Source organism: Rhinoderma darwinii, chromosome 3 (genome assembly GCF_050947455.1).
Source record: "Rhinoderma darwinii isolate aRhiDar2 chromosome 3, aRhiDar2.hap1, whole genome shotgun sequence".
NCBI lineage: Eukaryota > Metazoa > Chordata > Amphibia > Anura > Rhinodermatidae > Rhinoderma > Rhinoderma darwinii.
In genome coordinates, this window is record NC_134689.1 from 95,078,508 (window position 1) to 95,105,613 (window position 27,106).

The 27,106-nt window shown below is 42.6% G+C and overlaps 1 protein-coding gene across 1 annotated transcript; it reads left to right on the forward strand.

Moving 5' to 3' along the window:
* Window positions 1-27,106, forward strand: LOC142751045 (epithelial sodium channel subunit beta-like). The gene is made up of 10 exons (XM_075860012.1): window positions 1-347; window positions 3,594-3,715; window positions 4,212-4,375; window positions 5,943-6,047; window positions 13,719-13,839; window positions 13,935-14,007; window positions 14,297-14,354; window positions 18,793-18,851; window positions 25,647-25,722; window positions 26,713-27,106. Exons 1-10 carry the CDS (start codon window positions 1-3, stop codon window positions 27,049-27,051), a joined length of 1,464 nt encoding a protein of 487 aa, XP_075716127.1. The 3' UTR covers window positions 27,052-27,106.

Sequence of the window (27,106 nt, forward strand, 5' to 3'; positions counted from 1 at the left end):
ATGTTGTGGCAGTGCAGTCAGTTAACTGCCACCTACCTGCAATATCCCACACAAGAGAAGGTCACACTTGTAAACAGTGCCAGGCTTCCATTTCCAGCCATCACTTTTTGCAACCTTAATCGTGCTCGCAAGTCCCAGCTTAATTCATCAAGATACAAGGCTCTAAATGACCAGTTATTATTGATGTCAGATCATGAAAGGGAACATGGTCTACTCGGCCATGCAATGGAAAGGAACTTTGCTTTTGCCATGTCTCAACTAAGTAGCGAGGAGCAGATGGCTTTAGGACACCGGCTAGAAGACATGCTCATTTCCTGTGTCTTCCATGATGAGTCCTGCAATGAAAGGTCAGCACAATCTTGGAACCACATAGAATATACAATATGTTGTTATAGGATCTTCTTCCTTATATATTGCCAATAATAATACATTTGTTTGCAAAGAATTTCAGAACACCCATAACTGTCAGTAAACTACCCTGCACAATGTTAAGAAATTGCCTTGTGGCTACAGTGATTCCAATTATTACATTGTACTAGTTAATTGTTATTAATACAATACCTATTAGAAGATATTTGAAAAACGATTTCAAATTGATGCAATAACTTTTTAATATGCTTAAAGGGGTTTTCTGAGAGTGAAGCATTAATGGCCTATCCTTCATTGCTTAAGATAGCCCAAAAAGGGAACCAGTCACTAGATTTTATGGTACTAAAGCGCCCGCATGTCGTTATACTCTGGGATTTAGCGTCCAAAACATGCTCCTCTCAAAACTTTCCATTTTAGCATTTTGTCTAAAAAGAAGTTATAATACAGCAACCTCTGTATATAAATAACCAGAAAAGAGTCCTGAGAGGAGTCTAACGGCATCCTGCACATGCTCAGTACTCGGAAGAAGCCGAGGCTGGAACACCTGGACTCATCTCAAGACTTCTCTCTGGTAGATTACTTACAGCGCAGGATATGTTATAACTGCTTTTAAGTCAAAATGCTAAAACGTACATTTTAGAGAGGGGCATGTTAAGGATACTAAACCCCATCAGCATAATAAGATGCTGGTGGTTTACTGCCCTTAAATCTAGTGACAGGTTCCCTTTAATGTTTGATCAGTAGCGGTCCAAACCTTAGGACCCGTTGATCATCAGAATAAAGCAGCCACAATGCTCATTGTTTACACAGGCACAATGGGTGGCTGAACCTGGTACTGCAGCTCAGTCTCAGTCACAAGGGAATGGGTCTGAGCCCTTTAATTACTCTGATGGGGTTCACAGGGGTCGGATCCCCACCAATCAATCTCCTTATATGTATTTAACTAGACATAAGGAGATTCTAGTAAGAGCCAAAACATGAAAGGGTAGTTGGCATTTTCCTTGTTCACAAAAATGTTCTATAAAGACTGCATGTTTCATGAGAAACATTGATATATAGTGGAATATGTCACAGATGATATGTTATTATTGACTTTGTATTCTCTGCCAGATCCCTTTAAGGCATTTTGTCTGTGTTGAAAGATGTAGTATGTAAAAGGTAACTCCACCCAAAAGCAAATAGTGATATGGTGAAGTAGAATGGTTCTAAAACAATATATACAATTTTGCCTACTTCAGCTCTTCTGTTCTGACAAATCACTATTTAAGGGCTAGGAATTAAAATACAACTCCAGGAAACGATTTGAAGACACATTTGTAGGATATGAATGATCGGGCTCATTAACTATAAAATAAATACCTTATATGTGTCACATGATGCCTTTTCAACCACTTTTAAAAAAAAATATTCCCCATAATGGATGGACCATGATCGGGTGTGTCTTTGCCAAATGTGCAGGAAGGGAAATGACAAAATTCTGTGCACATATCGGGCTCTGAAAAATGGTTGTCACAGAATATAACGCACACCTATCAATACAGACAACACTACATCTGCTGAATAGACTATTGAATTTGTACAGATACTGTGGGCACGCTTTTCATTCTCATTGGCCTTCATTGTGCGCCAAATTTACACGAAACATTGGTGAAAAGTTTAGAGAAAAGTTGGCGTGGTCTCCAAGGATACGTATTTTTGGATACATTTATTAAGTGTAAATGGCACAAATCTATGCCTGTTTGAGAGGTCAAAATGCGGCAAAGGGGCATTCGTCTTTTAATAAATTTGATGCGAATCACTCCAACTACCACCTGTACTTTGACTAGCATAAAATATGCCAGTCTTATACTGGAGCATCTTTTCTTAAAACTCTGTGTTCCATGTCTCTGTTATTTTTGTCCCTATATTAAAGGGGTTGTCCAGTTTTTGTTTTCTTTATTTGTAGAATAAGAAGTCATACAGTTTTCTAATATACATGTATTAGAAATTCCTCACACATATATATTTTAAAGTGCATGAGGCTCCTATCATAGTAAAATGGTAAAACCCACAGATTAGTCCCGTGTAATGCATTCACAGGCTAACTGAATAGGACTAAACATGGCGTCAGTCATATGACCCCCCAGACACTGACTGACATAATGATATGTTGCTGTAGGTAGAAATACTTTATCAATTCTGATCTTCAATAACCTATTATTTACCTATTATATACCAGGACAGTGTTACCTAAATGCCAGAGGCCACATGATGTCATGTGGGTCAAATGACTACCGCCATCTTTAGTTCAATCCGTTATCCTATGGATGTTTTTCCTTTGGACTAATCCGTGGGCTATACCATTATTTTTTTTAGACAGAGGAAACTGCACTGGTATAAGAAAGGTATGTGAGCAGAATTTTAAATACATGTATATTAGAAATCTGTATTTTCAATACTATAAATAAATTAATAGAAAAAATAAAAAGTGAACAACCCCTTTAATGAATTGCAACTGCGTGTTACCATTGCACTTGTCTATACAGTGTGCCCCTACGCATTGACTCTGTCAACACTTATTGGACTGTGTCAGTGTTTAGGGACATGTCCCGTTGACAAAGGAAATAATAATGCACGACTGTTACTATTTTTCTGAAATTTCCAGGAAGAATAAGTGAAGAACAGCACAACGCAGAATTCTAAGAAAAGATGCTGCAGAATAATTTTCATGTATACTGGGGGTATTCATAGAGCAGAGAGAAAGGAAAAATCAACATAAGGCTGGGTTCACACAGAGTTTTTTGCAGGTCGTTTTTTGGCGCGGTTTCCGACGCGGTTTCTGCATCAAAAAACGCGTAAAAAAACTCAGTGTGAACTGACCCTAAGGGTTACAGCTGTTTCCGGTTCACATCATCACATCTCGCCATTCTTGGTCAGCCTGGTGTTCTTTGCTAAGCAATCCCCTAGCCCTCTTCTCATGGCCTCCATAGCAGCTATTACAGATGCTTTCATGTTATGTATGTCCTTGCTGTTTGCAGTATATGTATATTCTGATATATTAAAAAAAAAATAGAAAAGATCGAGGCACTCACCGTTAGTGGCAATAAAACATCTTTATTCATCAAGATCTTGGCCTGTTTGATATAAAATAAATCACATTCTGATATATGCTTAATACGTTGTCTCAGGGCACAGTTCCATCTGATTATCGTGCTTCATATGACTCCATATGTTCTCTGTTTCAGCTTCTTCACTCCTTTCTCAAATCCCAAGCTTGGGAACTGTTATACTTTCAATGGACCAAGTAATCAATCTGCGAGAAAGGAAGTAGAGGTCCTAAATGCCACCAAGGCTGGCTTCAGTTATGGTGATATCATATTAAGTGTTTTCTTTTAAACCTATAACATATATGTGTCATATCAGATTTCTTCATCTGTTTTGATGATTGTAGGATTAGAAGACCAAGGTTATTCTAGGTTATTGAATTGAGGTTACAGTTGTGTCCATGAGCATGAGTGTTAGATCTATTCTGTAAGCTTTAACTATATTTTCTGCAGAACTTCTGCATGAACCTGGTACAAAGGCTTTTTACTTAGCTGCAAAATAAAATAAAAAAGCACTGTAGCTCAGTAAAACCCAATTTGTTGCTCTTACCAGTAAAGAGAAAGAAATACTTTCCCGTCAGACCTATTACAAAGCTATTCCAGTGCATACTCCTTTGTACAAATGTAATGGACATCTAAATAGATTTCTGCCACATGTGATCTGAGCATTTGATTTTATATATTTTCAATATGTGTTCTATATAAACAGTCATTGAGCTACTCTAATATTATATAGTGCCTGCTCATCTTATATTACAGGTCTGACAATGGAGCTTTTTATTGAGCAGCATGAGTATATCAGTAGCCTAAGCACAGCCGCTGGATTGAGAGTGGTCCTACATGGGCAAGGAAAGATGCCATTTCCTGAGGACGAGGGAGTAAATGTCCCCCCAGGACAGGAGTCAGACATTGGTGTAGTGAAGGTATGATTTCAGGAAAAAAAATCCCCTACAAGAGCGGTTACAGGTTGTTTAAAATGATGGAATTTCTCCTAAATAATGGTCAATTCTGTATACGTGAATAGCTTCCATGCGACCCAAACTATATGTATTATATACCAAGCTCTGATAGGGGTATTACACTTTAACAAATAAAGGTTATTCTTTGAATTATATAAAGTTCAAGTTCTCATGGTTTTCAAAATATCTCCCTGCTGTCATTCAATAGGAACCATTTATAATTTACTTCTATTGGATAAAATTCTGTCCATGGTGATGTGATGTACACACAGGTGCAGGAATAATTACCGTCACAGTATGTGTATTAGGGCTGTGTCTTGTAACGAGCCCTGCACCTGTGTGTCCATCACATGACCATGGACAGAATTTTATCAACTGGAAGTAAACAATGTAGGTTCCTATTAAATGACTGAAATTGATACAGAAAGTGTAATGACAGGGATAGGGAAACAGACAAGTGAGCCTTAATCTACCCGCCACTCAGTCCCTGCCTACTTGCAACGACCCGCCCTAGGCGACGGGGTACAACTGGGCGACAGTCCCTACACTCAATAAGTGCACGACAGACAACCAGACAAGGAAACACAGAACAAAGGGAAACGGGGCAGTTGCCCACGGCAACACCGTGAGCAACAAGAGTAGTAAACGAGCCGAGTCAAACCAGGAGAGTACGAGGTGCCAAACGCAGAGCAGGAGAGTAGTGAACAAACCGAGTCAAACCAGGAGTGTACGAGGTACCAAACGCAGAGCAGAAGAGTAGTCAGTAAGCCAGGGTCAATACGAAGCAGGGACAAGTAGTTCAAGAAACTGCAGCAGGGCCAGGAAACCAACAGACAAGAATCACAAGCAAGGAGGAACAGGAAAGACAGGTATAAATAGACAGAGGGCGGGAGCTAGCTCCGTCTGGCCAGGCTGTGATAGGCCCTCCCACTCCTAAGCCTGCCATCCTGAGTGGTGGAAGATGGAGTCAGTCTCACAGACATAGAAGCAGGTGCAGACTGATTACCTATGGGCGTGGATACAGAAGCTGTGCCTGGCAGATCCTTAACAGAAAGTATATTAGAAAATTGTATAACATTTTATTAAACAAAGAAAAAAGAATATTTGCTGAAACCCTTAACACTTATCTACTGTATGATCAAGATCTTTTACACTTTTCTTTTTTGGCATCTCAAACCATCATCTTCCCAAGGATTTCCTATGAAACCAACTGTGTCAGACAACGACTTTTTATACAGACATCCCAGCTACATGTGAAAACTAAGGCCCTACCTAAAAGTGTAAATAAGACAGTATGAGGTACCCTACACAAATGCTAATACTGAGACTGACATTATTTTGGGGGTATTAAGCGTAAACTTTTATAAAGTTTAATTGAATAATAACATTTATATTTTTCACAATTTAAAGGTCGTTTATTAAGATTCCCTTGATCAAACAGACATTTTATTATTCCTGCATCTATATAAGGATTTCTAATAAATACACCATATAAGGATTAATGGTAACAAAACCTGTCTCTTTATGATAGGTTCATGTCAAACGATTGCAAGAACCATACAACAGTCGCTGTAGCAGTGGCCAAAACATAAGAAATTATTATACCGATGTTTATGGTACAGACTATAGTAGAGAGGTGAGAATAATACTAAATTCAGCAACTGGACATCTTTTTATTGTTTAATAGTCTTTATATTTATACCTAAAAATGAATAAACAAAACAACTCATACAGCACGTGTGGGGCTAGATGCTTACGGTATAGCATACTACCCTGGTATAGAAAGGAGGCAACTCCCATATATAATGATAAACACTAGAGACACAAAGGAGCATACTAGCCAATAGTAAAAGAAAATAAACTTTATTGGACATATAGAAACATATATAAGAGATAAAAAGGTACAGAGCTGGACATGAAGACTCTGGATAATTACACTGTAGCACAGCTAACAGGACTCTCTCTATATTACGGATATTGGGTAGTGTACAACATATGAACTAGAGTGGATGGACTGATGCTATCATAATGCAAGTCAATTTACACCAACACTGTGGGACAGCAATATAGTAGCTATGCTCGTAACGGTAAGTGTCATGAAAACAGGTAATGTACGACCTACAAGCAACGCAACAATCTAGAAACAATACACAGACCATCAGTCATATAAGATAAATAAGTATGAGGACTGCAACCTAAATAGGCCAAAAGTCCAACCACTGATACGATAACTTACCCATAGAAGACGATAACTTAGAGAGTCAGGCTAGTGTGAGACGAAAACCCCAACGCGCGTTTCGCGATGTGCTTCCTCAAGGGGTGTGAAGTGTCTAAAGAGGTAACGAGTATAAATAGAGCAAGCTCCAGGTGAATTGAATGTGACTCAGTCCAAGTAGATTCCGGCGCACGTCATCTGCCGAGACCGGAAGTGAGGCATGCCCCACTTCCAGCCCCCAGCGCTGGAGCGCACACCGAGGATCCCCGACGCGTACAGGAATCCCAGGCATGCGCAGTGCGCTACAGGGGGCAAGGAAGGGGGACGGCCACAGACCAGCGTCGCGCAGACGACGGGCGCTCCTGATTGGACAGAGAACACCGAAGGAGAAGAAAGGTATGTATCGATGTCCCACTACTTAAAAGACGGCAATATCAAAAATCTCTCTAGTGCAATCAAGAACTACAATAAGTTTAAAATAAACAAATGTCACATGCACACTGTTACATGTACAGTATCGAAGACTCAGTAAGAAAAGAGATATATATTAACCCCACAGACCTATTAATAAAGGTGAAGATATGTAGCTAAATGTGAATGCATAAGATCCACGACATATTGGACATATGAGGGGAAGTAATGTTAGAACCATAAGGGGTGATTGAATTAAAAAGTGCAGTGAATTGCATAACCCATGGATGACATTACACACATATAAGATCCATGAAGATTACATAAATTTAAATATATTAACAAGAAACGGAATTATCAATCCAAGAAAGATAGAAAAGAAAAAAACCATGTGATGACAGATTATACACAAGTAAAAACAATATAAAAAAATAATATTATGAATATAAATATACTACAAAAAGCAAAAAAAAATAATAATCACATATATGAGCCATTGTATATAACATGCACTATGCAAACAAGGATAATGTTGGAAAAAGGACATATAGTAAAAGAGATTATTTGATCCCCAACAAAGGTGGGGCTACGGATAGCCAGGAGTTCTTTTCCCTCCGTGTTCCAAAATAAATGCAAATCAGGAAGGACGAGTTCTCATCACAGGGAGCTGTCAGAACTATGGTATAGCGAGTACCTATATGATTAAGAAAAACAGACACAAACAATTAAAATCCAAGTTAAAAACCAGTGGAAGTGGGAGATTCTAAAGAAAGGAGGTGAAATTGAGTTGTTCGTTAAGACCGACGGGTGTCATGGATCCCACTTTAACAATCCACATACACTCCTTTTGGGCTAGAACCTTCCTCAGATTACCCCCTCTGATGCCGCAATGTACACGTTCAATACCACGGATCATCAAAGAGACAGGATTGCAATTGTGGTATTGTTTAAAGTGTCTAGGCAGCGTTTTAAGCTGTCCAAGATCACTTATTGTTTTCGCACCAGAGATGTCACGAACGTGTTCCCTGGTACGAATCCTCAGCTGCCTAGAAGTCAAGCCAACGTAGATCTTAGGACATGCACATAGTGCATAGTACACTACATATGTAGAGCTACAGGAGATGTACTCCCTGATTTTAAAAGTTCTTAATCCATCAGCTGTTGAAAAGTCTTTGGCTCTACTAATATTAGGGCACGCCACGCATCCACCACATGGATAGCATCCAATAGTGGGTTCACGTGGACCGAAGGGATTAGTATGTTGGGGCACATAGTGACTCCTAGTAAGAAGATCCTTAAGATTTTTACTCCTTTTGGCCGTCATCGTGGGTTTTAGGGGGAGACATTGTGCTAGGCTCGGTTCTGATCTAAGGATCGACCAGTGATGTCCAAGGATTGACCTTATTTGGTCCCATTGACTATTGTAAGTAGTAATGAAACGTACATTATTGTCTACAGGTCGATGTGTTTTAGTTCTTAAAAGGTCACGTCGCGGTGTTCTCCTGGCCCTGTTGTACCCTGATTTAATGAGACGTGTACTGTACCCTCTGTCAGTGAATCTAGATTTTAATTCATCTGATTGGCGCTCGAAAAGTCTGTCTGTGGAGCAGATCCGCTTCATCCTGAGAAACTGCCCAACCGGGATAGCTTTAACTGTTGGACGTGTGTGAAACGATGATGCATGCAGGAGAGAGTTGACTGATGTGGATTTACGGTGAACATCCGTCTGGAGAAATCCATCGCAGTCAGCGAAAATCTGAACATCCAAAAAGTCTATTTGATGTTTATGGAATTTATATGTCAATTTGATGTTATACGGGTTCAGATTAAGCTGCTGCATGAACCCAGTCAATTCACTCTCCGACCCCTGCCAGATAAACAAGACGTCATCTATATATCGCAGCCAACACTGCACATGTTCAGCGGCCTGGGCGCCACCCCCCAGGAAAACCTGCCTCTCCCAAAGACCGAGAAACAGGTTTGCATAGGATGGCGCGCAGGCCGCGCCCATGGCAGTGCCGGTAGTCTGCAGATAATAGTGATCCTTAAAGACGAAAAAATTGTGGGTCAAAATATATTGCAACAATTCTAAAATAAGATCACACATTAGATGGTATCCAAATTGAATCTGATATGCTTTTGGTCACGGCAGACGTTGAGTCCCTCTATACCTGTATACGGCATTGTGATGGCATGGAGGCGGTCCGCTTCTTCCTGGGGACTAGCAACCGGGATGGAGAAATATGTGATCTTATTTTAGAATTGTTGCAATATATTTTGACCCACAATTTTTTCGTCTTTATGGATCACTATTATCTGCAGACTACCGGCACTGCCATGGGCGCGGCCTGCGCGCCATCCTATGCAAACCTGTTTCTCGGTCTTTGGGAGAGGCAGGTTTTCCTGGGGGGTGGCGCCCAGGCCGCTGAACATGTGCAGTGTTGGCTGCGATATATAGATGACGTCTTGTTTATCTGGCAGGGGTCGGAGAGTGAATTGACTGGGTTCATGCAGCAGCTTAATCTGAACCCGTATAACATCAAATTGACATATAAATTCCATAAACATCAAATAGACTTTTTGGATGTTCAGATTTTCGCTGACTGCGATGGATTTCTCCAGACGGATGTTCACCGTAAATCCACATCAGTCAACTCTCTCCTGCATGCATCATCGTTTCACACACGTCCAACAGTTAAAGCTATCCCGGTTGGGCAGTTTCTCAGGATGAAGCGGATCTGCTCCACAGACAGACTTTTCGAGCGCCAATCAGATGAATTAAAATCTAGATTCACTGACAGAGGGTACAGTACACGTCTCATTAAATCAGGGTACAACAGGGCCAGGAGAACACCGCGACGTGACCTTTTAAGAACTAAAACACATCGACCTGTAGACAATAATGTACGTTTCATTACTACTTACAATAGTCAATGGGACCAAATAAGGTCAATCCTTGGACATCACTGGTCGATCCTTAGATCAGAACCGAGCCTAGCACAATGTCTCCCCCTAAAACCCACGATGACGGCCAAAAGGAGTAAAAATCTTAAGGATCTTCTTACTAGGAGTCACTATGTGCCCCAACATACTAATCCCTTCGGTCCACGTGAACCCACTATTGGATGCTATCCATGTGGTGGATGCGTGGCGTGCCCTAATATTAGTAGAGCCAAAGACTTTTCAACAGCTGATGGATTAAGAACTTTTAAAATCAGGGAGTACATCTCCTGTAGCTCTACATATGTAGTGTACTATGCACTATGTGCATGTCCTAAGATCTACGTTGGCTTGACTTCTAGGCAGCTGAGGATTCGTACCAGGGAACACGTTCGTGACATCTCTGGTGCGAAAACAATAAGTGATCTTGGACAGCTTAAAACGCTGCCTAGACACTTTAAACAATACCACAATTGCAATCCTGTCTCTTTGATGATCCGTGGTATTGAACGTGTACATTGCGGCATCAGAGGGGGTAATCTGAGGAAGGTTCTAGCCCAAAAGGAGTGTATGTGGATTGTTAAAGTGGGATCCATGACACCCGTCGGTCTTAACGAACAACTCAATTTCACCTCCTTTCTTTAGAATCTCCCACTTCCACTGGTTTTTAACTTGGATTTTAATTGTTTGTGTCTGTTTTTCTTAATCATATAGGTACTCGCTATACCATAGTTCTGACAGCTCCCTGTGATGAGAACTCGTCCTTCCTGATTTGCATTTATTTTGGAACACGGAGGGAAAAGAACTCCTGGCTATCCGTAGCCCCACCTTTGTTGGGGATCAAATAATCTCTTTTACTATATGTCCTTTTTCCAACATTATCCTTGTTTGCATAGTGCATGTTATATACAATGGCTCATATATGTGATTATTATTTTTTTTTGCTTTTTGTAGTATATTTATATTCAGAATATTATTTTTTTATATTGTTTTTACTTGTGTATAATCTGTCATCACATGGTTTTTTTCTTTTCTATCTTTCTTGGATTGATAATTCCGTTTCTTGTTAATATATTTAAATTTATGTAATCTTCATGGATCTTATATGTGTGTAATGTCATCCATGGGTTATGCAATTCACTGCACTTTTTAATTCAATCACCCCTTATGGTTCTAACATTACTTCCCCTCATATGTCCAATATGTCGTGGATCTTATGCATTCACATTTAGCTACATATCTTCACCTTTATTAATAGGTCTGTGGGGTTAATATATATCTCTTTTCTTACTGAGTCTTCGATACTGTACATGTAACAGTGTGCATGTGACATTTGTTTATTTTAAACTTATTGTAGTTCTTGATTGCACTAGAGAGATTTTTGATATTGCCGTCTTTTAAGTAGTGGGACATCGATACATACCTTTCTTCTCCTTCGGTGTTCTCTGTCCAATCAGGAGCGCCCGTCGTCTGCGCGACGCTGGTCTGTGGCCGTCCCCCTTCCTTGCCCCCTGTAGCGCACTGCGCATGCCTGGGATTCCTGTACGCGTCGGGGATCCTCGGTGTGCGCTCCAGCGCTGGGGGCTGGAAGTGGGGCATGCCTCACTTCCGGTCTCGGCAGATGACGTGCGCCGGAATCTACTTGGACTGAGTCACATTCAATTCACCTGGGGCTTGCTCTATTTATACTCGTTACCTCTTTAGACACTTCACACCCCTTGAGGAAGCACATCGCGAAACGCGCGTTGGGGTTTTCGTCTCACACTAGCCTGACTCTCTAAGTTATCGTCTACTATGGGTAAGTTATCGTATCAGTGGTTGGACTTTTGGCCTATTTAGGTTGCAGTCCTCATACTTATTTATCTTATATGACTGATGGTCTGTGTATTGTTTCTAGATTGTTGCGTTGCTTGTAGGTCGTACATTACCTGTTTTCATGACACTTACCGTTACGAGCATAGCTACTATATTGCTGTCCCACAGTGTTGGTGTAAATTGACTTGCATTATGATAGCATCAGTCCATCCACTCTAGTTCATATGTTGTACACTACCCAATATCCGTAATATAGAGAGAGTCCTGTTAGCTGTGCTACAGTGTAATTATCCAGAGTCTTCATGTCCAGCTCTGTACCTTTTTATCTCTTATATATGTTTCTATATGTCCAATAAAGTTTATTTTCTTTTACTATTGGCTAGTATGCTCCTTTGTGTCTCTAGTGTTTATCTTTATATTTATACCTGTATATTGTTAGGCCCTGTTCACATCGGCGTCAGGGCATTCCGTTGTTCTGCTCTGTCAGAGGAGCAGTACAAGCGAATGCCGGATGCAACAGTTCCAACGCCACCAACGGACGACGGAACAATTGACTTTAATCGGCTTTCCGTGGGGGTGTCCGTGGTTTTACCAGAAACAATAGCTCAGCATGCTGCGCTATTGTTTCTGGTGATCTCTGCTGGATCTGTGACGGAGTTCCCCAACGGAGCCTCCAACTGCAGATGTGAACAGGCCCTTATATATCTTGTTTCAGTTACTGTTTTCCTTTAATCTTGTGAAGGCTGGTGCTGGAAAGTTGTCGTGGGCTTTCTTAGTGTAGTAGTAGTAGTAGTAGTAGTAGTAGTAGTAGTAGTACTAGTAATAATACTGGTAAGGCTTCGTTCACATCTGCGCTAGGGTCCCATTTCGTCAGAGCTTTCCGTCGGAACGGGACCCTGACTGACACAAACAGAAACCAAAGGTTTCCCTTTCCATCACCATTGATCTCAATGGTGACGGATCAGGTGCCAATGCTTTCCGTTTGTCTGTGTTGTGCAAGGGTTCCGTCGTTTTGATGGAATCAATGTGTCAGTCAGGGTCCTGTTCTGCCAGAAAGCTCAGACGGAACGTCAGAATGGGACCCTAGCGCAGATGTGAACGAAGCCTAAGAGCCATTTTAATGCAGTATGTTGTCAGAACTTGACCACTTGGATGGCAGTTGCATTATTTCTATTCATCTGAGTGATACTTAATAGTCCACTTGCCCTTTTCTTTACTACTGAAATGATGCAATGATATATAGTCTAATGTAGTATGCAATGTTTTATTTCAATAGAATAGCATAAAAGCAGCTAGTGTTAGTTATGTTGCATTATCTTTATTTGGGATTTAATATGTGACCATATGTTTATATGCTTTGCATTTTTTGTTCATGAGCATTTCAGTGGTACTCTGAACATTTCGATGGGCACGTGCCACTTTGCCGGTACATCATTTTAATAAGTGGCCTATATTGGAATTTATTTGTTTCCAGCCATAGCTAGCGACCATTAAACTTAACAGTTGTAAATAAATAAATAATAAATTACTTTTACTAAACTGAGTTAGATTAAAATGTATTCAGTATTAGCTGTTTTTTAAGATGGGTTGAGCATAACGTTACATGTAAAAAATGATAGTATATATTTCATTAACATAATGAAGCCATTTCAATGTACAGGCGAGACATTCCACCTGCTCTCATTTTCAGAATGGTCAAGTACGAATTGACCCAGAAAAAGAAAAATGTCGTACTTCTAATTCTTCCCTAATTTATCAAAGTTATGCTGTGTAATAGCAAAACCAGAAGTCTGTAGCAACGTCAGATACTGTTGCTATTCAGAGTTGGAGAAGAAGGAAGCCATAAATCCAGCTATTTTGTACTTTTGAAGTCTAGTTGTGTATACAATGTCTCATACAGTTGTGTACATTTGCACGTGTCCCCAGGCTTGCAAGAAGAGCTGCGCCCAGACCAAGATGATCAAGAATTGTGGTTGTAGAATGTGGGAGTTCCCCGCACCCCCTGGGCTGGATGTACCTCTGTGTAATATCAGTGAGCCCACCGTGAGTAAGTATATCTTACCAGAAATGACAGCCTCTTTAGGTTACATAACCCATGCCAAGGACCACCCAGTAACCTGAGATGATGATTTCTCTTACCAGATAACTGTGTGGAGATGTATGAATATAAACTATCCCACGACCAACTCAAATGTCACTGTCCTCTTCAGTGTGAGTAAGTATCATTCGAGATGCGACAAGACAATTGCCTCATATTATTGACACTAACAGTCAATTTTCTACAAAGGGCTCTCGTTAATTTGACAGTAATCTAAAAAATAAAATTTACAGAAATGTGTTTCACGTCAAAGGCAAGAACAGCATTTCTACTACCCAAAATAGATCATTCCATTTAAAACATACTAAATCCAGTCATTTCTACTTTACCCTTTTATATCAGATGTATTATAGTAGAGTGAAATGATCGCACTTGCAAAGATGGTGATTTGTATTTTTGTTAATAGTGAGGAGATTTTTGAACTTACTCTGTCTTCATCTCAATGGCCCAGCAATATCTACTTGGTAAGTTTCCCACAACGATTGTAAACTGATGAGTAAAGTGATCACTGCCACTCAATATACTGACTTCATAATAAAGAGTTGTTTGAGGGTCTAAAAAGAAAAAAAATCACCTAAACACTTTTAAATAGGTTTCTTCATAGTTATAGATCATTTCCTGAAAGAAAGTAATCTTTTAGTATTACTCACCAAACCCCTATATCACGGCACAAACGCTCATCTATTTCTGACGGTTCTTAGTTTTTCGGCTTGCACTGAAAAACAATAAATCCCAGTATGCTCTTCTTTCTTCTCTCCACGCTATTCCCCACCCAACCCTTACACCTTTATGTAACTTGTTGAGAGAACTAGGACCACAAAGGCTGGCTTAGGAAAGGAGCAGTCAAAGTGCCAGCCCTTGCGGTCACGAAATTGCCTGATTAATGATGTGACGGCATGAACGGGGGAGGACGCAGCTCTAATTCATGTAGGTCTGTGTCAGCACGTCGTCAAGTAGGAGGAAATTACAGAGCTTCCTGCATCACGTGACCATGTTTTCAACCGGTCATTCTGCACAGCGCTAATAATAATAATGACAATCTTTATTTATATAGCACCAACATATTCCGCAGCACTATACAATTCATAGGGAACATGTACACAATGGTGGATCATCCTATGGGCGGTGCGGGCGGCCGCCCGGGGACCGAAGCTCCCGAACCGCACATTATCTTAAAAAACTATGCAGCTCGCTAGCGCTTCTAGCTGCTGCTGTGGAGATGGGGAGAGTGCCGTAGCTATAGGGCTCGCAACGGTCACAGTTGCGAACGGGCCCCTAAGCCTGGGTGGCCCGCAGGGACCCAAACTCAGATGGATTGAATGCTGGAGCATTGCTAGTGACATCATCATGCCTGTCTGCGCCGAGTCGCTCACAGCACATTGCATATACTGTATGGGGTATTATACTATCTGGGGCAGCTAAACGGGGCATTATACTGTATGGGGCAGCTTTGGAGGTCACTACTGTATGGGACAGCTATGTGGGGCAATTTACTGTATGGGCATTATACTGAATGTGGCAGTTATGGGGGCGTTATACTGTATGGAGCATTATAGTGTATTGGGCAGCTATGGGGGCATTATATTGTATGGGGGCATTAATGTATGGGGCATTATATTGTATCGGACATTATACTGTATGGGGCAGCAATGGGTGGCAATATACTGTGGGGGCAGCTATGGGGGGCAATATACTGAGCAATTACAAGAGCTGCAGGTCCAAGGGGGGGAGGCGCTGTGTGGTACTATATACAAGGGGAGATTGCTGTATAGCACTATATAGAAGGGAGAAGCACTGTGTATCACTATATCTAAGGGGGGATTGCTGTGTAGAATTATATAGAAGGGGGGATTGCTGTGTAGCACTATATACAAGGGAGGGCTGTGTGGCACTATATACATGGGGGCTGTGTGGTGCTATATACAGGGGTCTGTGTGTGTGGCGGTATCTACAGGGGTCGGTGTATGCCACTATTTAGAGGGGGCTGTGTGTGTGTGGCGCTATCTACAGGGGGCTGTGTGTGGCACTATCTACTAGAGGGGGTCTGTGTGGCGCTACCTACAGGGTGTCTGTGTGGCGCTACCTACAGAGGGCTGTGTGTGGCGCTATCTACAGGAGGCTGTGAGTGGTGCTATCTACAGGAGGCTGCATGTGGCGCTATATACAGGGGGCACTATGAGGCACTATCTACATGGGGATATGTGGTGCTATCTACAGGGGGCTGTGTATGGTGCTATATACAGGGGGCTGTGTGTGATGCTGTCTACAGGTGGATGTGTGTGGCGCTATCTCCAGGGACTTTGTGTGGCGCTCTACACAGGGGGTCTATGTGGCGCTCTCTACGGGGGAGTATGTGTGGTGCTATCTGAAGGTAGGGGAGTGTGTGATGCTGTCTACAGGGGGTGTGTGGTGCCATCTATAAGGGGGTGTGGCACGATCTACAGGGGCTGTGTGTATGTGGTGCTTTACTTTACAGTGTTTGACACAATTATATTCATGGGCGCAGTCTATGGTGCTATTATCTTTAGGGGCACAATGTGTGGTACCATGATAATTTTATCTTCGTTTATAGGTGTGGAAATGACGGAAAAGTGAGGAGCCGAAGACATCTGAGTGGCAAATTGTGCAGAAACTGGTCATGGCCGGGAGAAGTCGTCATGAAGTCTGGACCGGATGGAGAAGAAAATAGGAAAAAAGCTAGTAGAATCTGAGAAGTCGTCACCTGTGAGTCACTAGATTTATAGAGAATCTGTCACTTCTCCTGACATGTTTATTATAGGAAATCCTTGTATTAACAAAAAGTCTTTGTGCAGTCCAGGACTGATAGACAAATGGGTGTTACCATTCCCCTTGTCAGGAGGATGTGTCCCTACACAGTGTGATACTGTCAGGGATGGTTGGAGACTGTCAGTATGTAGGGACACATCCTTTTGACAAGGGGAATCGTAACACCCATTTGTTAATGCCTGGACAAAACGGTAGTGTTAACAATAATTACTGCGCGGGTGGAGAAGGGGAGCCCAAGTTTGGGTAACAGCCCAGGGTCTATGGTCTACTAAATCTGCCACTGCATGTGCAGAAAATTTCAGACATTTCATATTGACAAAACTAATCACAATTCAAACAAGGGGAGTGAGGACCCTGCTTGCAAAAGCTTACAATCTATGACGAAGTAGGGGTGACACAAAATGTAAAAAAGTTCTTGTTAAGTACAATGGTCCAGCCATCTTTTATACATATTAGGTAGTGCTCATTAAAATGCATGAGCCGGTCACCAGCCAGTATCTGTGTATGACAGACATGAAGTGCATTAGGGTGCAAGGTGTGTGGGGGATACTGCTGAATGAGGGGGTCTTGTTCTCATGACTAATGTAAAAGGGGGCCAGAGAAAGGAGTCAGATTAGGGAATGTGATTTGGAAAAAGATTTGTTTTCAGGGCACGTTTAAAACTATGGATGTTGGGAATTAATCTGATTCTCTGGGGTAGTCCATTTCAGAGGACTGGTGCAGCACGAGAAAAATCTTGAAGACGGTAGGTTAAGATTATGGAGCATTTTAATCTAGGATCGTTGGCTGAACGTAGAGCGCGGATAGGGTGGTAGACAGAGATGAGAGAGGACATATAAGGTGGTGCAGCACTGTGGAGAGCTTTGTGGGTGAGAGTAATAAGTTTGAATTTAATTCTGAAGGGTATGGGCAACCAGTGGAGTGACTGATACAGGGTAGAGGCATTGATGTCGTGGTTGGTCCGAATGCTGAATTAAGGATAGTTTAGAGTGGGCAAAGTTTAGTGAGTGGAAGACCGATCAGTAATGAGTTACAGTATTCAAGATGAGAGTGAATCAGAGCAACAATGAGAGATTTGGCTGTTTCCACAGTAAGAAAAGGGCGGATTCTGGAGATGTTTTTGAGGTGAAAATGACAGTGACGTGAAAGTGATTGGATCTGCAAAGTAAAGCAAAGATCTGAGTAAAAAATAACCCCAAGACAGCGGGCGTGCTACCTGGGAGTTATGTTAGTGCCACACACTGAGATGGAGACATCAGGTTTAGGTAGGTTAGTAGATGGTGGAAACACAAGGAGCTCAGTTTTAGAAAGATTCAGTTTCAGATAGAGAGAGGACATGATGTTAGAGACAGCTGACAGACAATCACTGGTGTTAAGTATTAGGTTAGGGGTGATATCTCGGGAAGAGGCATATAATTTGGTGTCATCAGAGTAGAGATGGTACTGGAAGCCAAACCAGCAAATGACACACTGAACTAGCGGTCAGAGACGTAGGAAGAAAACCTGTTAAATAGGAGTTGGTGGTCTACAGTGTCAAAGGCTGTAGAGATTTCTAGAAGAATCAGGAAAGAGTATTTGCCGTTATAGATTTAGAATTGGAAATAAAAGTATATCGGTAAGTGAGTTGAATTCATATCATCAAACTAATGGTCATGAGTTTAGATCTCTGGAAAACCCCTTTAAAACAGTTATATGGATCATTCATGAATAACTTTGGTGCCTCCAGTCATATACTATGTAACTTATGTTAGTGTCACCAGAAAATACCCATAATGTAGTAATCCAATACAAATTGATTCAGTACAAATTGTAGAAAAGCATAAAGGTGTTTTAGATGTTTATCTGGTAAACCTACACGAGAAGGGAATGCTATTATATAACAGCCAATAAAGGAATATCAGGCATATTTTTCCGCCATTCTTCCACTTCCACATAGCACAGCTTTTATTGACATTTAGTATGTAAATTACAAATGCATACGTGGCATAGTTTCCCATGGCAACCAATCAGCTTCCACCTATTATTTTTCAAAGACCCTTTGGAAACTAAAAGCAGTGTATTCATGTCTGTACATCTGTTGTCTCTCTATAAATGTATTACATTTTTATTTTTTAGGACTCCTTCTCAAAGCGTCTGGAAAGTAGAAGAGGGTATCATGACATGCAAACTATCAGGTAAGCCTAAAAACCATAGTACTGGTTGGACCACTATAGGAACAAATGCCACTGACAAGGGAAATGATTACACCAAGTTAGCAATTTATTCATACATTTCCAGGAGGAATAACAGAAGAATTTAAGAATGCAGAGTTCTAAGAAAAGATGCTTCAGAATTGATACTTTATAGGGAATGTTAGTATTTAATAAAATAGACGTGTCAAGAGAGTTCAAAGGCCATGGCCTTAAAATGTTTCACTGCTATTATAAAATAAAACAAAACATTGGTGTGCACTAGCACCCTCTCTGGGTGTCCTTCTTTTACCACAGAACTATGAGTGTCTAATTAACATATAAACATATATATATATATATAATTTAAATATGAATACACTGAATAGCATGAGTTTATATGTAAATTTTGCTTTCAGCAGGCACACTTCGCTAGGGCTACTAAAAGGCACAAGTCTACAGTGACTGTAGGTAAATCTGGGTATTACTATTGCCTTAGAGGTAACAGGGATTGGGGTGGCACCATACATCACGGGTATGTCTGTGTCACGTTAGGTGTCGACAAAAACTCTCAGGCAATGCAGGAAGAGGCTGGGCCCTTCTTATAGTCCATGGTGCTCATGGGCTAATTTGATACTTAAACTCAGGTGCCCACGTTGGCCCTTTAAGAGCGGGCACGAGTGTGCGCGCGCACCCTACGAGACCCAGCCGAGTGAAGCGGAATTGAGCGATGGCGTCTCCTGAGGAGGAGATGGGGACCAGCGCTCACTGATCCATGGCTGTGGCCGTCAGGAGGTAAGTAAACTTGGCGGCTGGCGGTCGTGGGTATTACAGTATCCCCCTATTATGCCCCCTCCTCTTGGGGCCAGAGCGAGAGAGAAACTACTTCAGGAGGGTAGGAGCATTGAGGTTCTCTTCTGGCTCCCAGGACCTCTCTTCAGGACCAAACCCCCTCCAATCCACCAAATAAAAGTCTTTTCCACCCACTCTTTTGTTGTCCAGGATCTCCTTTACCTCAAATGTATCTGATGAACCGCTGGGAGCCACTGCAAGAGTAGGAGTCTTGGAGTAGCGGTTCAGTACCACAGGCTTCAGAAGGGAGACATGGAAGGAGTTGGGGATCTTGAGGGTAGGAGGCAGCCGAAGCTTGTAGGAGACCGGGTTGATCAGTTGCAAGATCTCGAAGGGTCCGAGGAACCTTGGGGCAAACTTGTATGATGGCACCCTCAGCTGGATATTTTTGGAGGACAGCCAGACCTTGGTACCTGGAGAAAACTGGGGAGGTTCTCTTCTCCTTGTGATAGCCTTACGTTTCATGCGATCCACCGCCAGCAGAATGGAAGATCGGGTCTGCTGCCAGATCTGCAGGAAGTCCCTGAAAGCAGAATCAGCTGTGGGCACTTTGGACATAACGGACACCGGGAGAGGAATTCCTAGGTGTTGGCCGTATACTATGAAGAACGGTGTATTTCTTGTGGACTCGCTAGTATGATTATTGTACGAGATCTCGGCCCAAGAAGGAAGCTGCACCCAGTCATCGTGCTGCTTGGAGATTAAGTGTAGTAGGTAGTTCTCCATGATTTGGTTGATCCCCTCGAATTGACCATTGGACTGAGGATGTTAGGCTGAGGAAAAGTCCAACTTTACATTGAGGAGTTTACAGAGGGCTCTCCAGAACCTTGAGGTGAACTGAACCACCCGATCAGACACAATATACCGAGGCAAGCCGTGCAGGCGGAAGATGTGTTGGATGAAGAGGACTGCCAATCGAGAAGCAGAAGGTAGACCAGTCAGCAGAAAGAAGTGAGCCATCTTCGAAAATTGATCCACAACCACCCAGACCGCACTGCATTCCGCAGAGGAAGGCAGGTCCATAACAAAGTCCATTGCTATATGCTGCCAGGGAGGATCAGACAAAGGCAGCAGCTGAAGCAGGCCAGCAGGTTTGGAGTAAGCAACCTTGCTAGCTGCGCACACTGAGCAGGAGGAAACAAGTCCATGATGTCCTTTGGCAGCGTGGGCCACCAGAAATGATGGGCGATCAGGTCTCGGGTCTTACGGGTACCCGCGTGACCTGCCAGTCTGGAGCTGTGTCCCCAGCAGAGGATTCTTTCTCTGTCTGCCAGGCACACAAAAGTCTTCCACGGAAAGTTGTCTAACGTGCAGAGGGTTGCCGAAACAATTCAAGACGGGTCAATAATAGTTTGTGGAGACTCCAAGGTGTCCTCTGTCTCAAACGACCTGGACAAAGCATCGGCCCTCACATTCTTGTCGGCGGTAGTGGAGCTCAAACTGGAACCGGGCGAAGTACAGCGACCACCTGGCTTGACAGGGGGTTCAGTCGTTGGGCCGTCTGGAGATAGGTGAGATTCTTGTGGACAGTGAATATCAAGATGGGATGAACTGCACCCTCTAGTAGATGTCGCCACTGCTCCAGGGCCAATTTGATGGCCAGTAACTCCCGATCCCCAATCGAGTAGTTGCGTTCTGCGGAATAGAAGAGTTTAGAGTAATAGCCACATACCATTGTCTTGCCCTTGGACCCTCTCTGGAACAGGAGTGCACTAGAACCAACAGAGAAGGCGTCCACCTCCAATGAAAAACCTCCAATGAAAACTGTCGAGATACATCTGGATGATGGAGGATAGAGGCTGACGTGAAGGCACTCTTTAGGCTATTAAATCCGGATTCCGCTTCTGGAGTCCACACCTTGGCGTTCATGCCTTTCTTGGTGAGAGTGGAGATAGGAGATGTCAGTGAGGAGAAGTTTGGAATGAACTGTCTGCAGAAATTGGCGAATCCAAGAAAACGCTGTATGGACCTCAAGCCTTGAGGGCGTGGCCATTCTAGGACGGCCTTTACCTTCTCAGGATCCATCTTGAGGCCTTGATCCGAGATGATGTAGCCTAGGAAGGGTAGAGCATTTCTCTCAAACATGTACTTCTCCAACTTGGCGTACAGACGATTCTCCCTTAACTGCAGCAAAACTTGACGGACATGTCTCTGATGAGTCATTGGATTTGAAGAAAAAATGAAGATGTCATAGAGATAGACCACAACACAAACATAGAGAAAGTCACGGAATATGTCATTAACTAACTCTTGGAAGACCGCGGGAGCGTTACACAGGCCGAAGGGCATTACTAGATATTCATAGTGTCCATCACGGGTGTTAAATGCCGTCTTCCATTCGTCGCCCCGGCAAATCCGGATTAGGTTATAAGCCCCAGGCAGGTCGAGTTTAGAAAAAACTTTGGCTCCTCGTATGCGATCAAACAGTTCAGAAATCAATGGCAACGGATATCTAAGAACCCAGCTCCTGCCGGAAAGGAGGACTTAAGTATGAATCCCTTCTCCAGGTTCTCCTTAATATAGGTGGACATGGACTGAGTCTCTGGCAAGGAGAAAGGATATACACTACCACGGGGAAGGGATGCACCAGGAATCAGCTTGATAGGACAGTCATACGCCCGGAGTGGGGGCAGCATCTCCGCCTCTTTCTTGCTGAAGACATCTGAGAACGCAGAATAATGACACGGCAATCTTGCCAAGGACCGAGGCAGAGGAAGCTGGACTGGACGAATCTGTACCAGACAGCAGTTGAGACACTCGGAACCCCACTGGAGGACCTCTCCAGAATTCCAGTCCAGAAAAGGGGCATGAAGTCGGAGCCCGGGCAGGCCCAGCAGCACAGTGTTGACGGCTTTAGACAAGACAAAAAATGAGATGAGCTCGGGATGAAGGGCTCCTACTTGGAGCTTCAATGGCTTGGTCACAGCTACAACCGGGTCTGGCAGAGGTAGTTCATTCACCGATGCAACAATCAAAGGCCTCTCCAGAGGGGTTGTGGGCAACTGGAGAAGATCCACCAGGTCTCTCGGAATGAAATTAGCTGCGGATCCTGAGTCCAAATAAGCAGAGACCCGGTGCGTTTTCTCACCGGACATTATGGTCACAGGAAAGGACATCTAGACAAAAATGTCCTTCACTCAGGGTTGTCTCTCCAACGAACCCTACACTCTGGGGCTTTTGGGGGCACAGACGCACAAGATGGCCTCTGAGGCAGCAATATAGACAGAGTCCCAAGGTGCGTCTGCGTTGTCTCTCCTGGATAGACAGCTTGAACTGGTCTGGCCTCAAAGACTCCTTTGGAGGAACAGCTGAGGAGGACAGCAGGGGTTACTGCAAAGTAGGAACCAGGGTTGGGGAGTGCTCCCTCCCGACGAGCCTCTTGGTACCGTTCTCGGATCCTTATGTCAATCCGGGCGGCCGGAAGGATGAGGTCATCCAGGGTAGACGGCATATCTCGGACGGCAAGCTCGTCCTTAATCTCAGGAGACAGTCCCTGCCAGAATGTAGCCACCAAGGCCTCATTGTTCCACAACAATTCTCTGGCTAGGGAGTGGAAGTGAATGGCGTACTCGGTACTCGCGCACGGAAGTGTCTCCCTGGCGAAGGTTCAGCAAGGAGGCGGCTGCCGACGAAACTCATCCAGGTTCCTTAAATACCATACAAAATGTCCATAGGAACCCCTGGAGATCACGGTTCTCTGGTCCCTGTCGTTCCCAGATGGGGTTTGCCCATCCTAGGACCCTGCCAGTGAGTAGAGAGACAATGAAAACGACCCTTGCGCCGTCAGTGGAAAATGTTCTGGCATACATGCTGAAGTGGATCTGGCACTGGTTGAGAAATCCCCTGCAGGTCCTCGCGTCTCCATCATAGTCATGAGGTAGTGGCAGAGAAAATCGGGGATTGGCACTGCCAGGAGGTGTAGTTGGAGTATTTGTACTGCCAGGAGGTGTAGTAAGAGGAACAGCAGAGGCAATAGGAGCAGATGCCGGGGGAACTGCAGCTTGTGCATCCAGTCGCTGGGTAATGGAGTTTACTGCCTGGATGAGTTGGTTCTGTCGTAATTGGCAGACTAGCATATCCGACTGCATGGCTTGTGATGTCGTCACGGACTTGAGTTGACCAGCGGAGTCCATGGCCTGAACGTACTGTCACGTTGGGTGCGGGGAGCCTCAAGGCCGTACTGCCTTAACGGTATGGAAGCTGGCCAACAGGACACAGGTTAAAGTCTATAGTTCAATAGGTGCAGGGGTGGGATCCGGCTGGTTCGCCCCGGTTCTCCCGAACCGGTTGTTAAAGTGACAATTTTTACGGTTGCGTGCATGGGGCCTTAAGCAGTACACCAAGTTGAAGAATACAAAACAACATATACACTGATAGATTTATAGACTGTCTTCCTATGAAGTGTCTTGACTAAATACAATTTATTAATAAAGACATCTAACAAAAAGTTGTATTGCAAAAATAATAATTAATATAGTCAGCAAACATTAACCATTTCTTTCCATGACTGATTTCTATAGTAGGGAGGGCGATTCCCTCTCACATGCTGGTTTGCAAATTGACAATTGGATGGTCCATTGAGGGGACACAGGATAGGAGTTTGTAAAAGAGAAAAAGTGGTGGATGGAATCAGTCACTCGGTATAATATTAAAGTGTCAATAAATAAACTTCACTTCACACAAAGTACTACATAAGGCCCCCTGCACACGACCGTGCTGGTAATCATGGTCAGTGATTACGGGCACGGCCAGCTGCTGACGGCCGCAGACACCCAACCATATTTGCGAGCTGTGCTCCCATATAAAGTATGGAAGCACGTTCCGTAAAAAGCAAAAAATAGGACATATCCCATCTTTTGCGGAACCTTTCTACGGCATGGACACCTTCCCGTAAACATTCGGGAAGGTGTTCGTTGGCCAGAGAAATGAATGAGTCCATATTTACGGACCGTAATTATGGTCCGTAATTACGGACGAAATCTACGGTCGTGTGCATGGGGCCTAACAAAATAGTTGATGCAAATACTCCAAAAAGTTGCTTTCCCTCTAGGCAATAATATAGTCAGTTACTTTTAATAAGTTACACCTTTTTCGCACCACATTTATTGGCTCCATCAAAAGTATACATTTGGATATTGTGACACAGTTTCTTTGAGACTCATTTTAGCATACATTTCAGTATACATTTTTTCTTGAAATAAAAAACAAACCAATATACTTTAAAACAGTATGGCCATAAACGTGATGTAAAAGGGGCCTTAATTTTTCAAGAAAGAACCCCCAGAAACCTTACTTATCAGGGGGCTCTGAAACAAGAATTACTTCTACTGAATCCTGTAAGTTCTTTTCATCATGAGTCCCGCGGTAAATAAGGTAAGTAGTAGCATGGACCACCTATCTGCAAAATATTGAATTTCCTTTTTTACCTGCAGATTCTGTTTAGTTTTCGCTCACTAATGAGAACATTAGATCCATCAATGTAATCACAATAATTTCAGGAACACATTGAAACACGCCCAGTCCATATGCCTTAATGGGGCATATGGACATCATAGGGACTCTCTTTATTAGCCAGAACGGCTAAAGAGCAGCTCTTGCTCTGGATGGCATGATCGATCTTGTTTTACGTTGGCAGCTTCTCCCAGCGATATCTGCTGACTGCCAAAGGTCCAGTCGCTGGATCGGCTCAAGGTCAGAACAGTTGCCAAACAAAAGGGGGCTGTCCTTTTGATGGCAAATTTCAGTTCATGCAACATCTCATGCTGAACTTACTTATTACTAAGCTGAACAAATGCACCCTTTAGAAGTTATTACCTTCTTCTACTACTACTCAAACACCCTTTAGAAGTTATTACCTTCTTCTACTACTACTCAAACTCCTCCCCATGTGAATATAAAACAGGCTACAACAAGTAGAGATGTACTAAATGATTGTGTTTTCTTTTTTAGAGACAACGTAGTAAAGGTTGTGGTGTATTACCAGCAATTAAATTATGAACTGATAGAAGAAGTTCCTTCTATGAAGGTAAGACTGGAGACGTCAGCCTGCCCTGCACTAGAATGTAATAAAGTAATATTACCAGGTTGGTCACAAAGCTCACAAGCCTCAATCATTTAGCTCCTGACTCCAGGACCAGTGAGATGCCAGGATTCACCAAGACAGTATTGGAGTTCTGGCACTATTCTATAAGGCCCTAATATAAGAGATAAATCGAGGATTGATTCTACTAGACAAAAAATGGTTATTGTTCCCAACCTAACTCAACCAATTACATTGTTTTCTTAGCTTATCATTGACTTTGCAGACATTTTTTTTTTTTATCTCAAGTTCATGGGACTTACCATTGCTGCATATAAATTATTTATTTCATCCTGTCATTGTTACTAGCATTGTTGAGTAAACATCGGATCTTGTAAGGGTCCCGATATAGGCCATGAAAACAAGTGACACGATTGACAGAATGACTTGTCGATCAGCGCTCGTTCGTTCCTTTTACAGTTACTACGATCATAAAAAAAAAATCAGCCGGTGAACAAGCGTTAGGGCAATGATGGAGATCGAGCTACTTTTCCTAATCATTGGCCCGTGTAAAAGGGCCTTAACAGTCTATGTGTAATGAAATAATAATTTCACCCACATGGCTCTTTGTCAGTTTTTAACGTCTCTTTACAATGGGTCTATGAGAATAGACAATTGAACATTACATAGTTACATAGTTAGTACGGTAGAAAAAAGACACCTGTCCATCAAGTTCAACCAAGGGATGGGAAAAGGGAAGGTAGAAATTTCTACACATAGGAGTTAATATTTTTTTGTTCTTTTTTCAAGGCTAAATAGGTTTTATTCTTTTAATCTTTCCTCATAACTTAGATGCTCCATTGAATAATAGTTTGGTATTTTATTCACCCAGCTTTCACAATTCAACTGCTTGAATTCTGTCCAAAGTAAAGAAGTCTATTATAGTATTACAAAACGATTATGTGAAATGTATCATTCCTTTTCCTGTTTTTGCAGCTTGTTGACCTGTTCTCAAGTATTGGAGGTCTGGTAGGCCTTTGGATTGGGGTCTCAGTTTGTACAGTGGCTGAGTTTCTAGAACTGATACTAAATATTTTGACATTTGTCATTATATGCATCCCAAATCGAGAAGAAGAGTCTCCAGAGAATCCATACACAATCTCAAGCCCTCAGCCTGAACCTTTCTCCCCAGTGCTTTCTGTTAATCACGGCCTTCTATGGGATTCTGTTGAAGATGTTTCCAGTTTGCTCAGTAAAAATGTTGAGTATTATCAAACCCTGCACAACCCCTACCAGAGCAGTGAAACTGTAAATGATCCCATCTACAATGTGTAGCCTAGAAGTAGGCTTCAGAATTGAATAGAACTGCATCCAATGTGTGTTTACCGGT

Excerpts from the sequence above, each read along its gene's own strand:
- LOC142751045 (XM_075860012.1), top strand. The coding sequence starts at position 1 with ATGTTGTGGCAGTGCAGTCAGTTAACTGCCACCTACCTGCAATATCCC. Across the intron at positions 14,355-18,792 it reads GGCCCAGCAATATCTACTTG|GACTCCTTCTCAAAGCGTCT; the intron begins GTAAGTTTCCCA and ends TTTATTTTTTAG. Across the intron at positions 18,852-25,646 it reads CATGACATGCAAACTATCAG|AGACAACGTAGTAAAGGTTG; the intron begins GTAAGCCTAAAA and ends TTTCTTTTTTAG.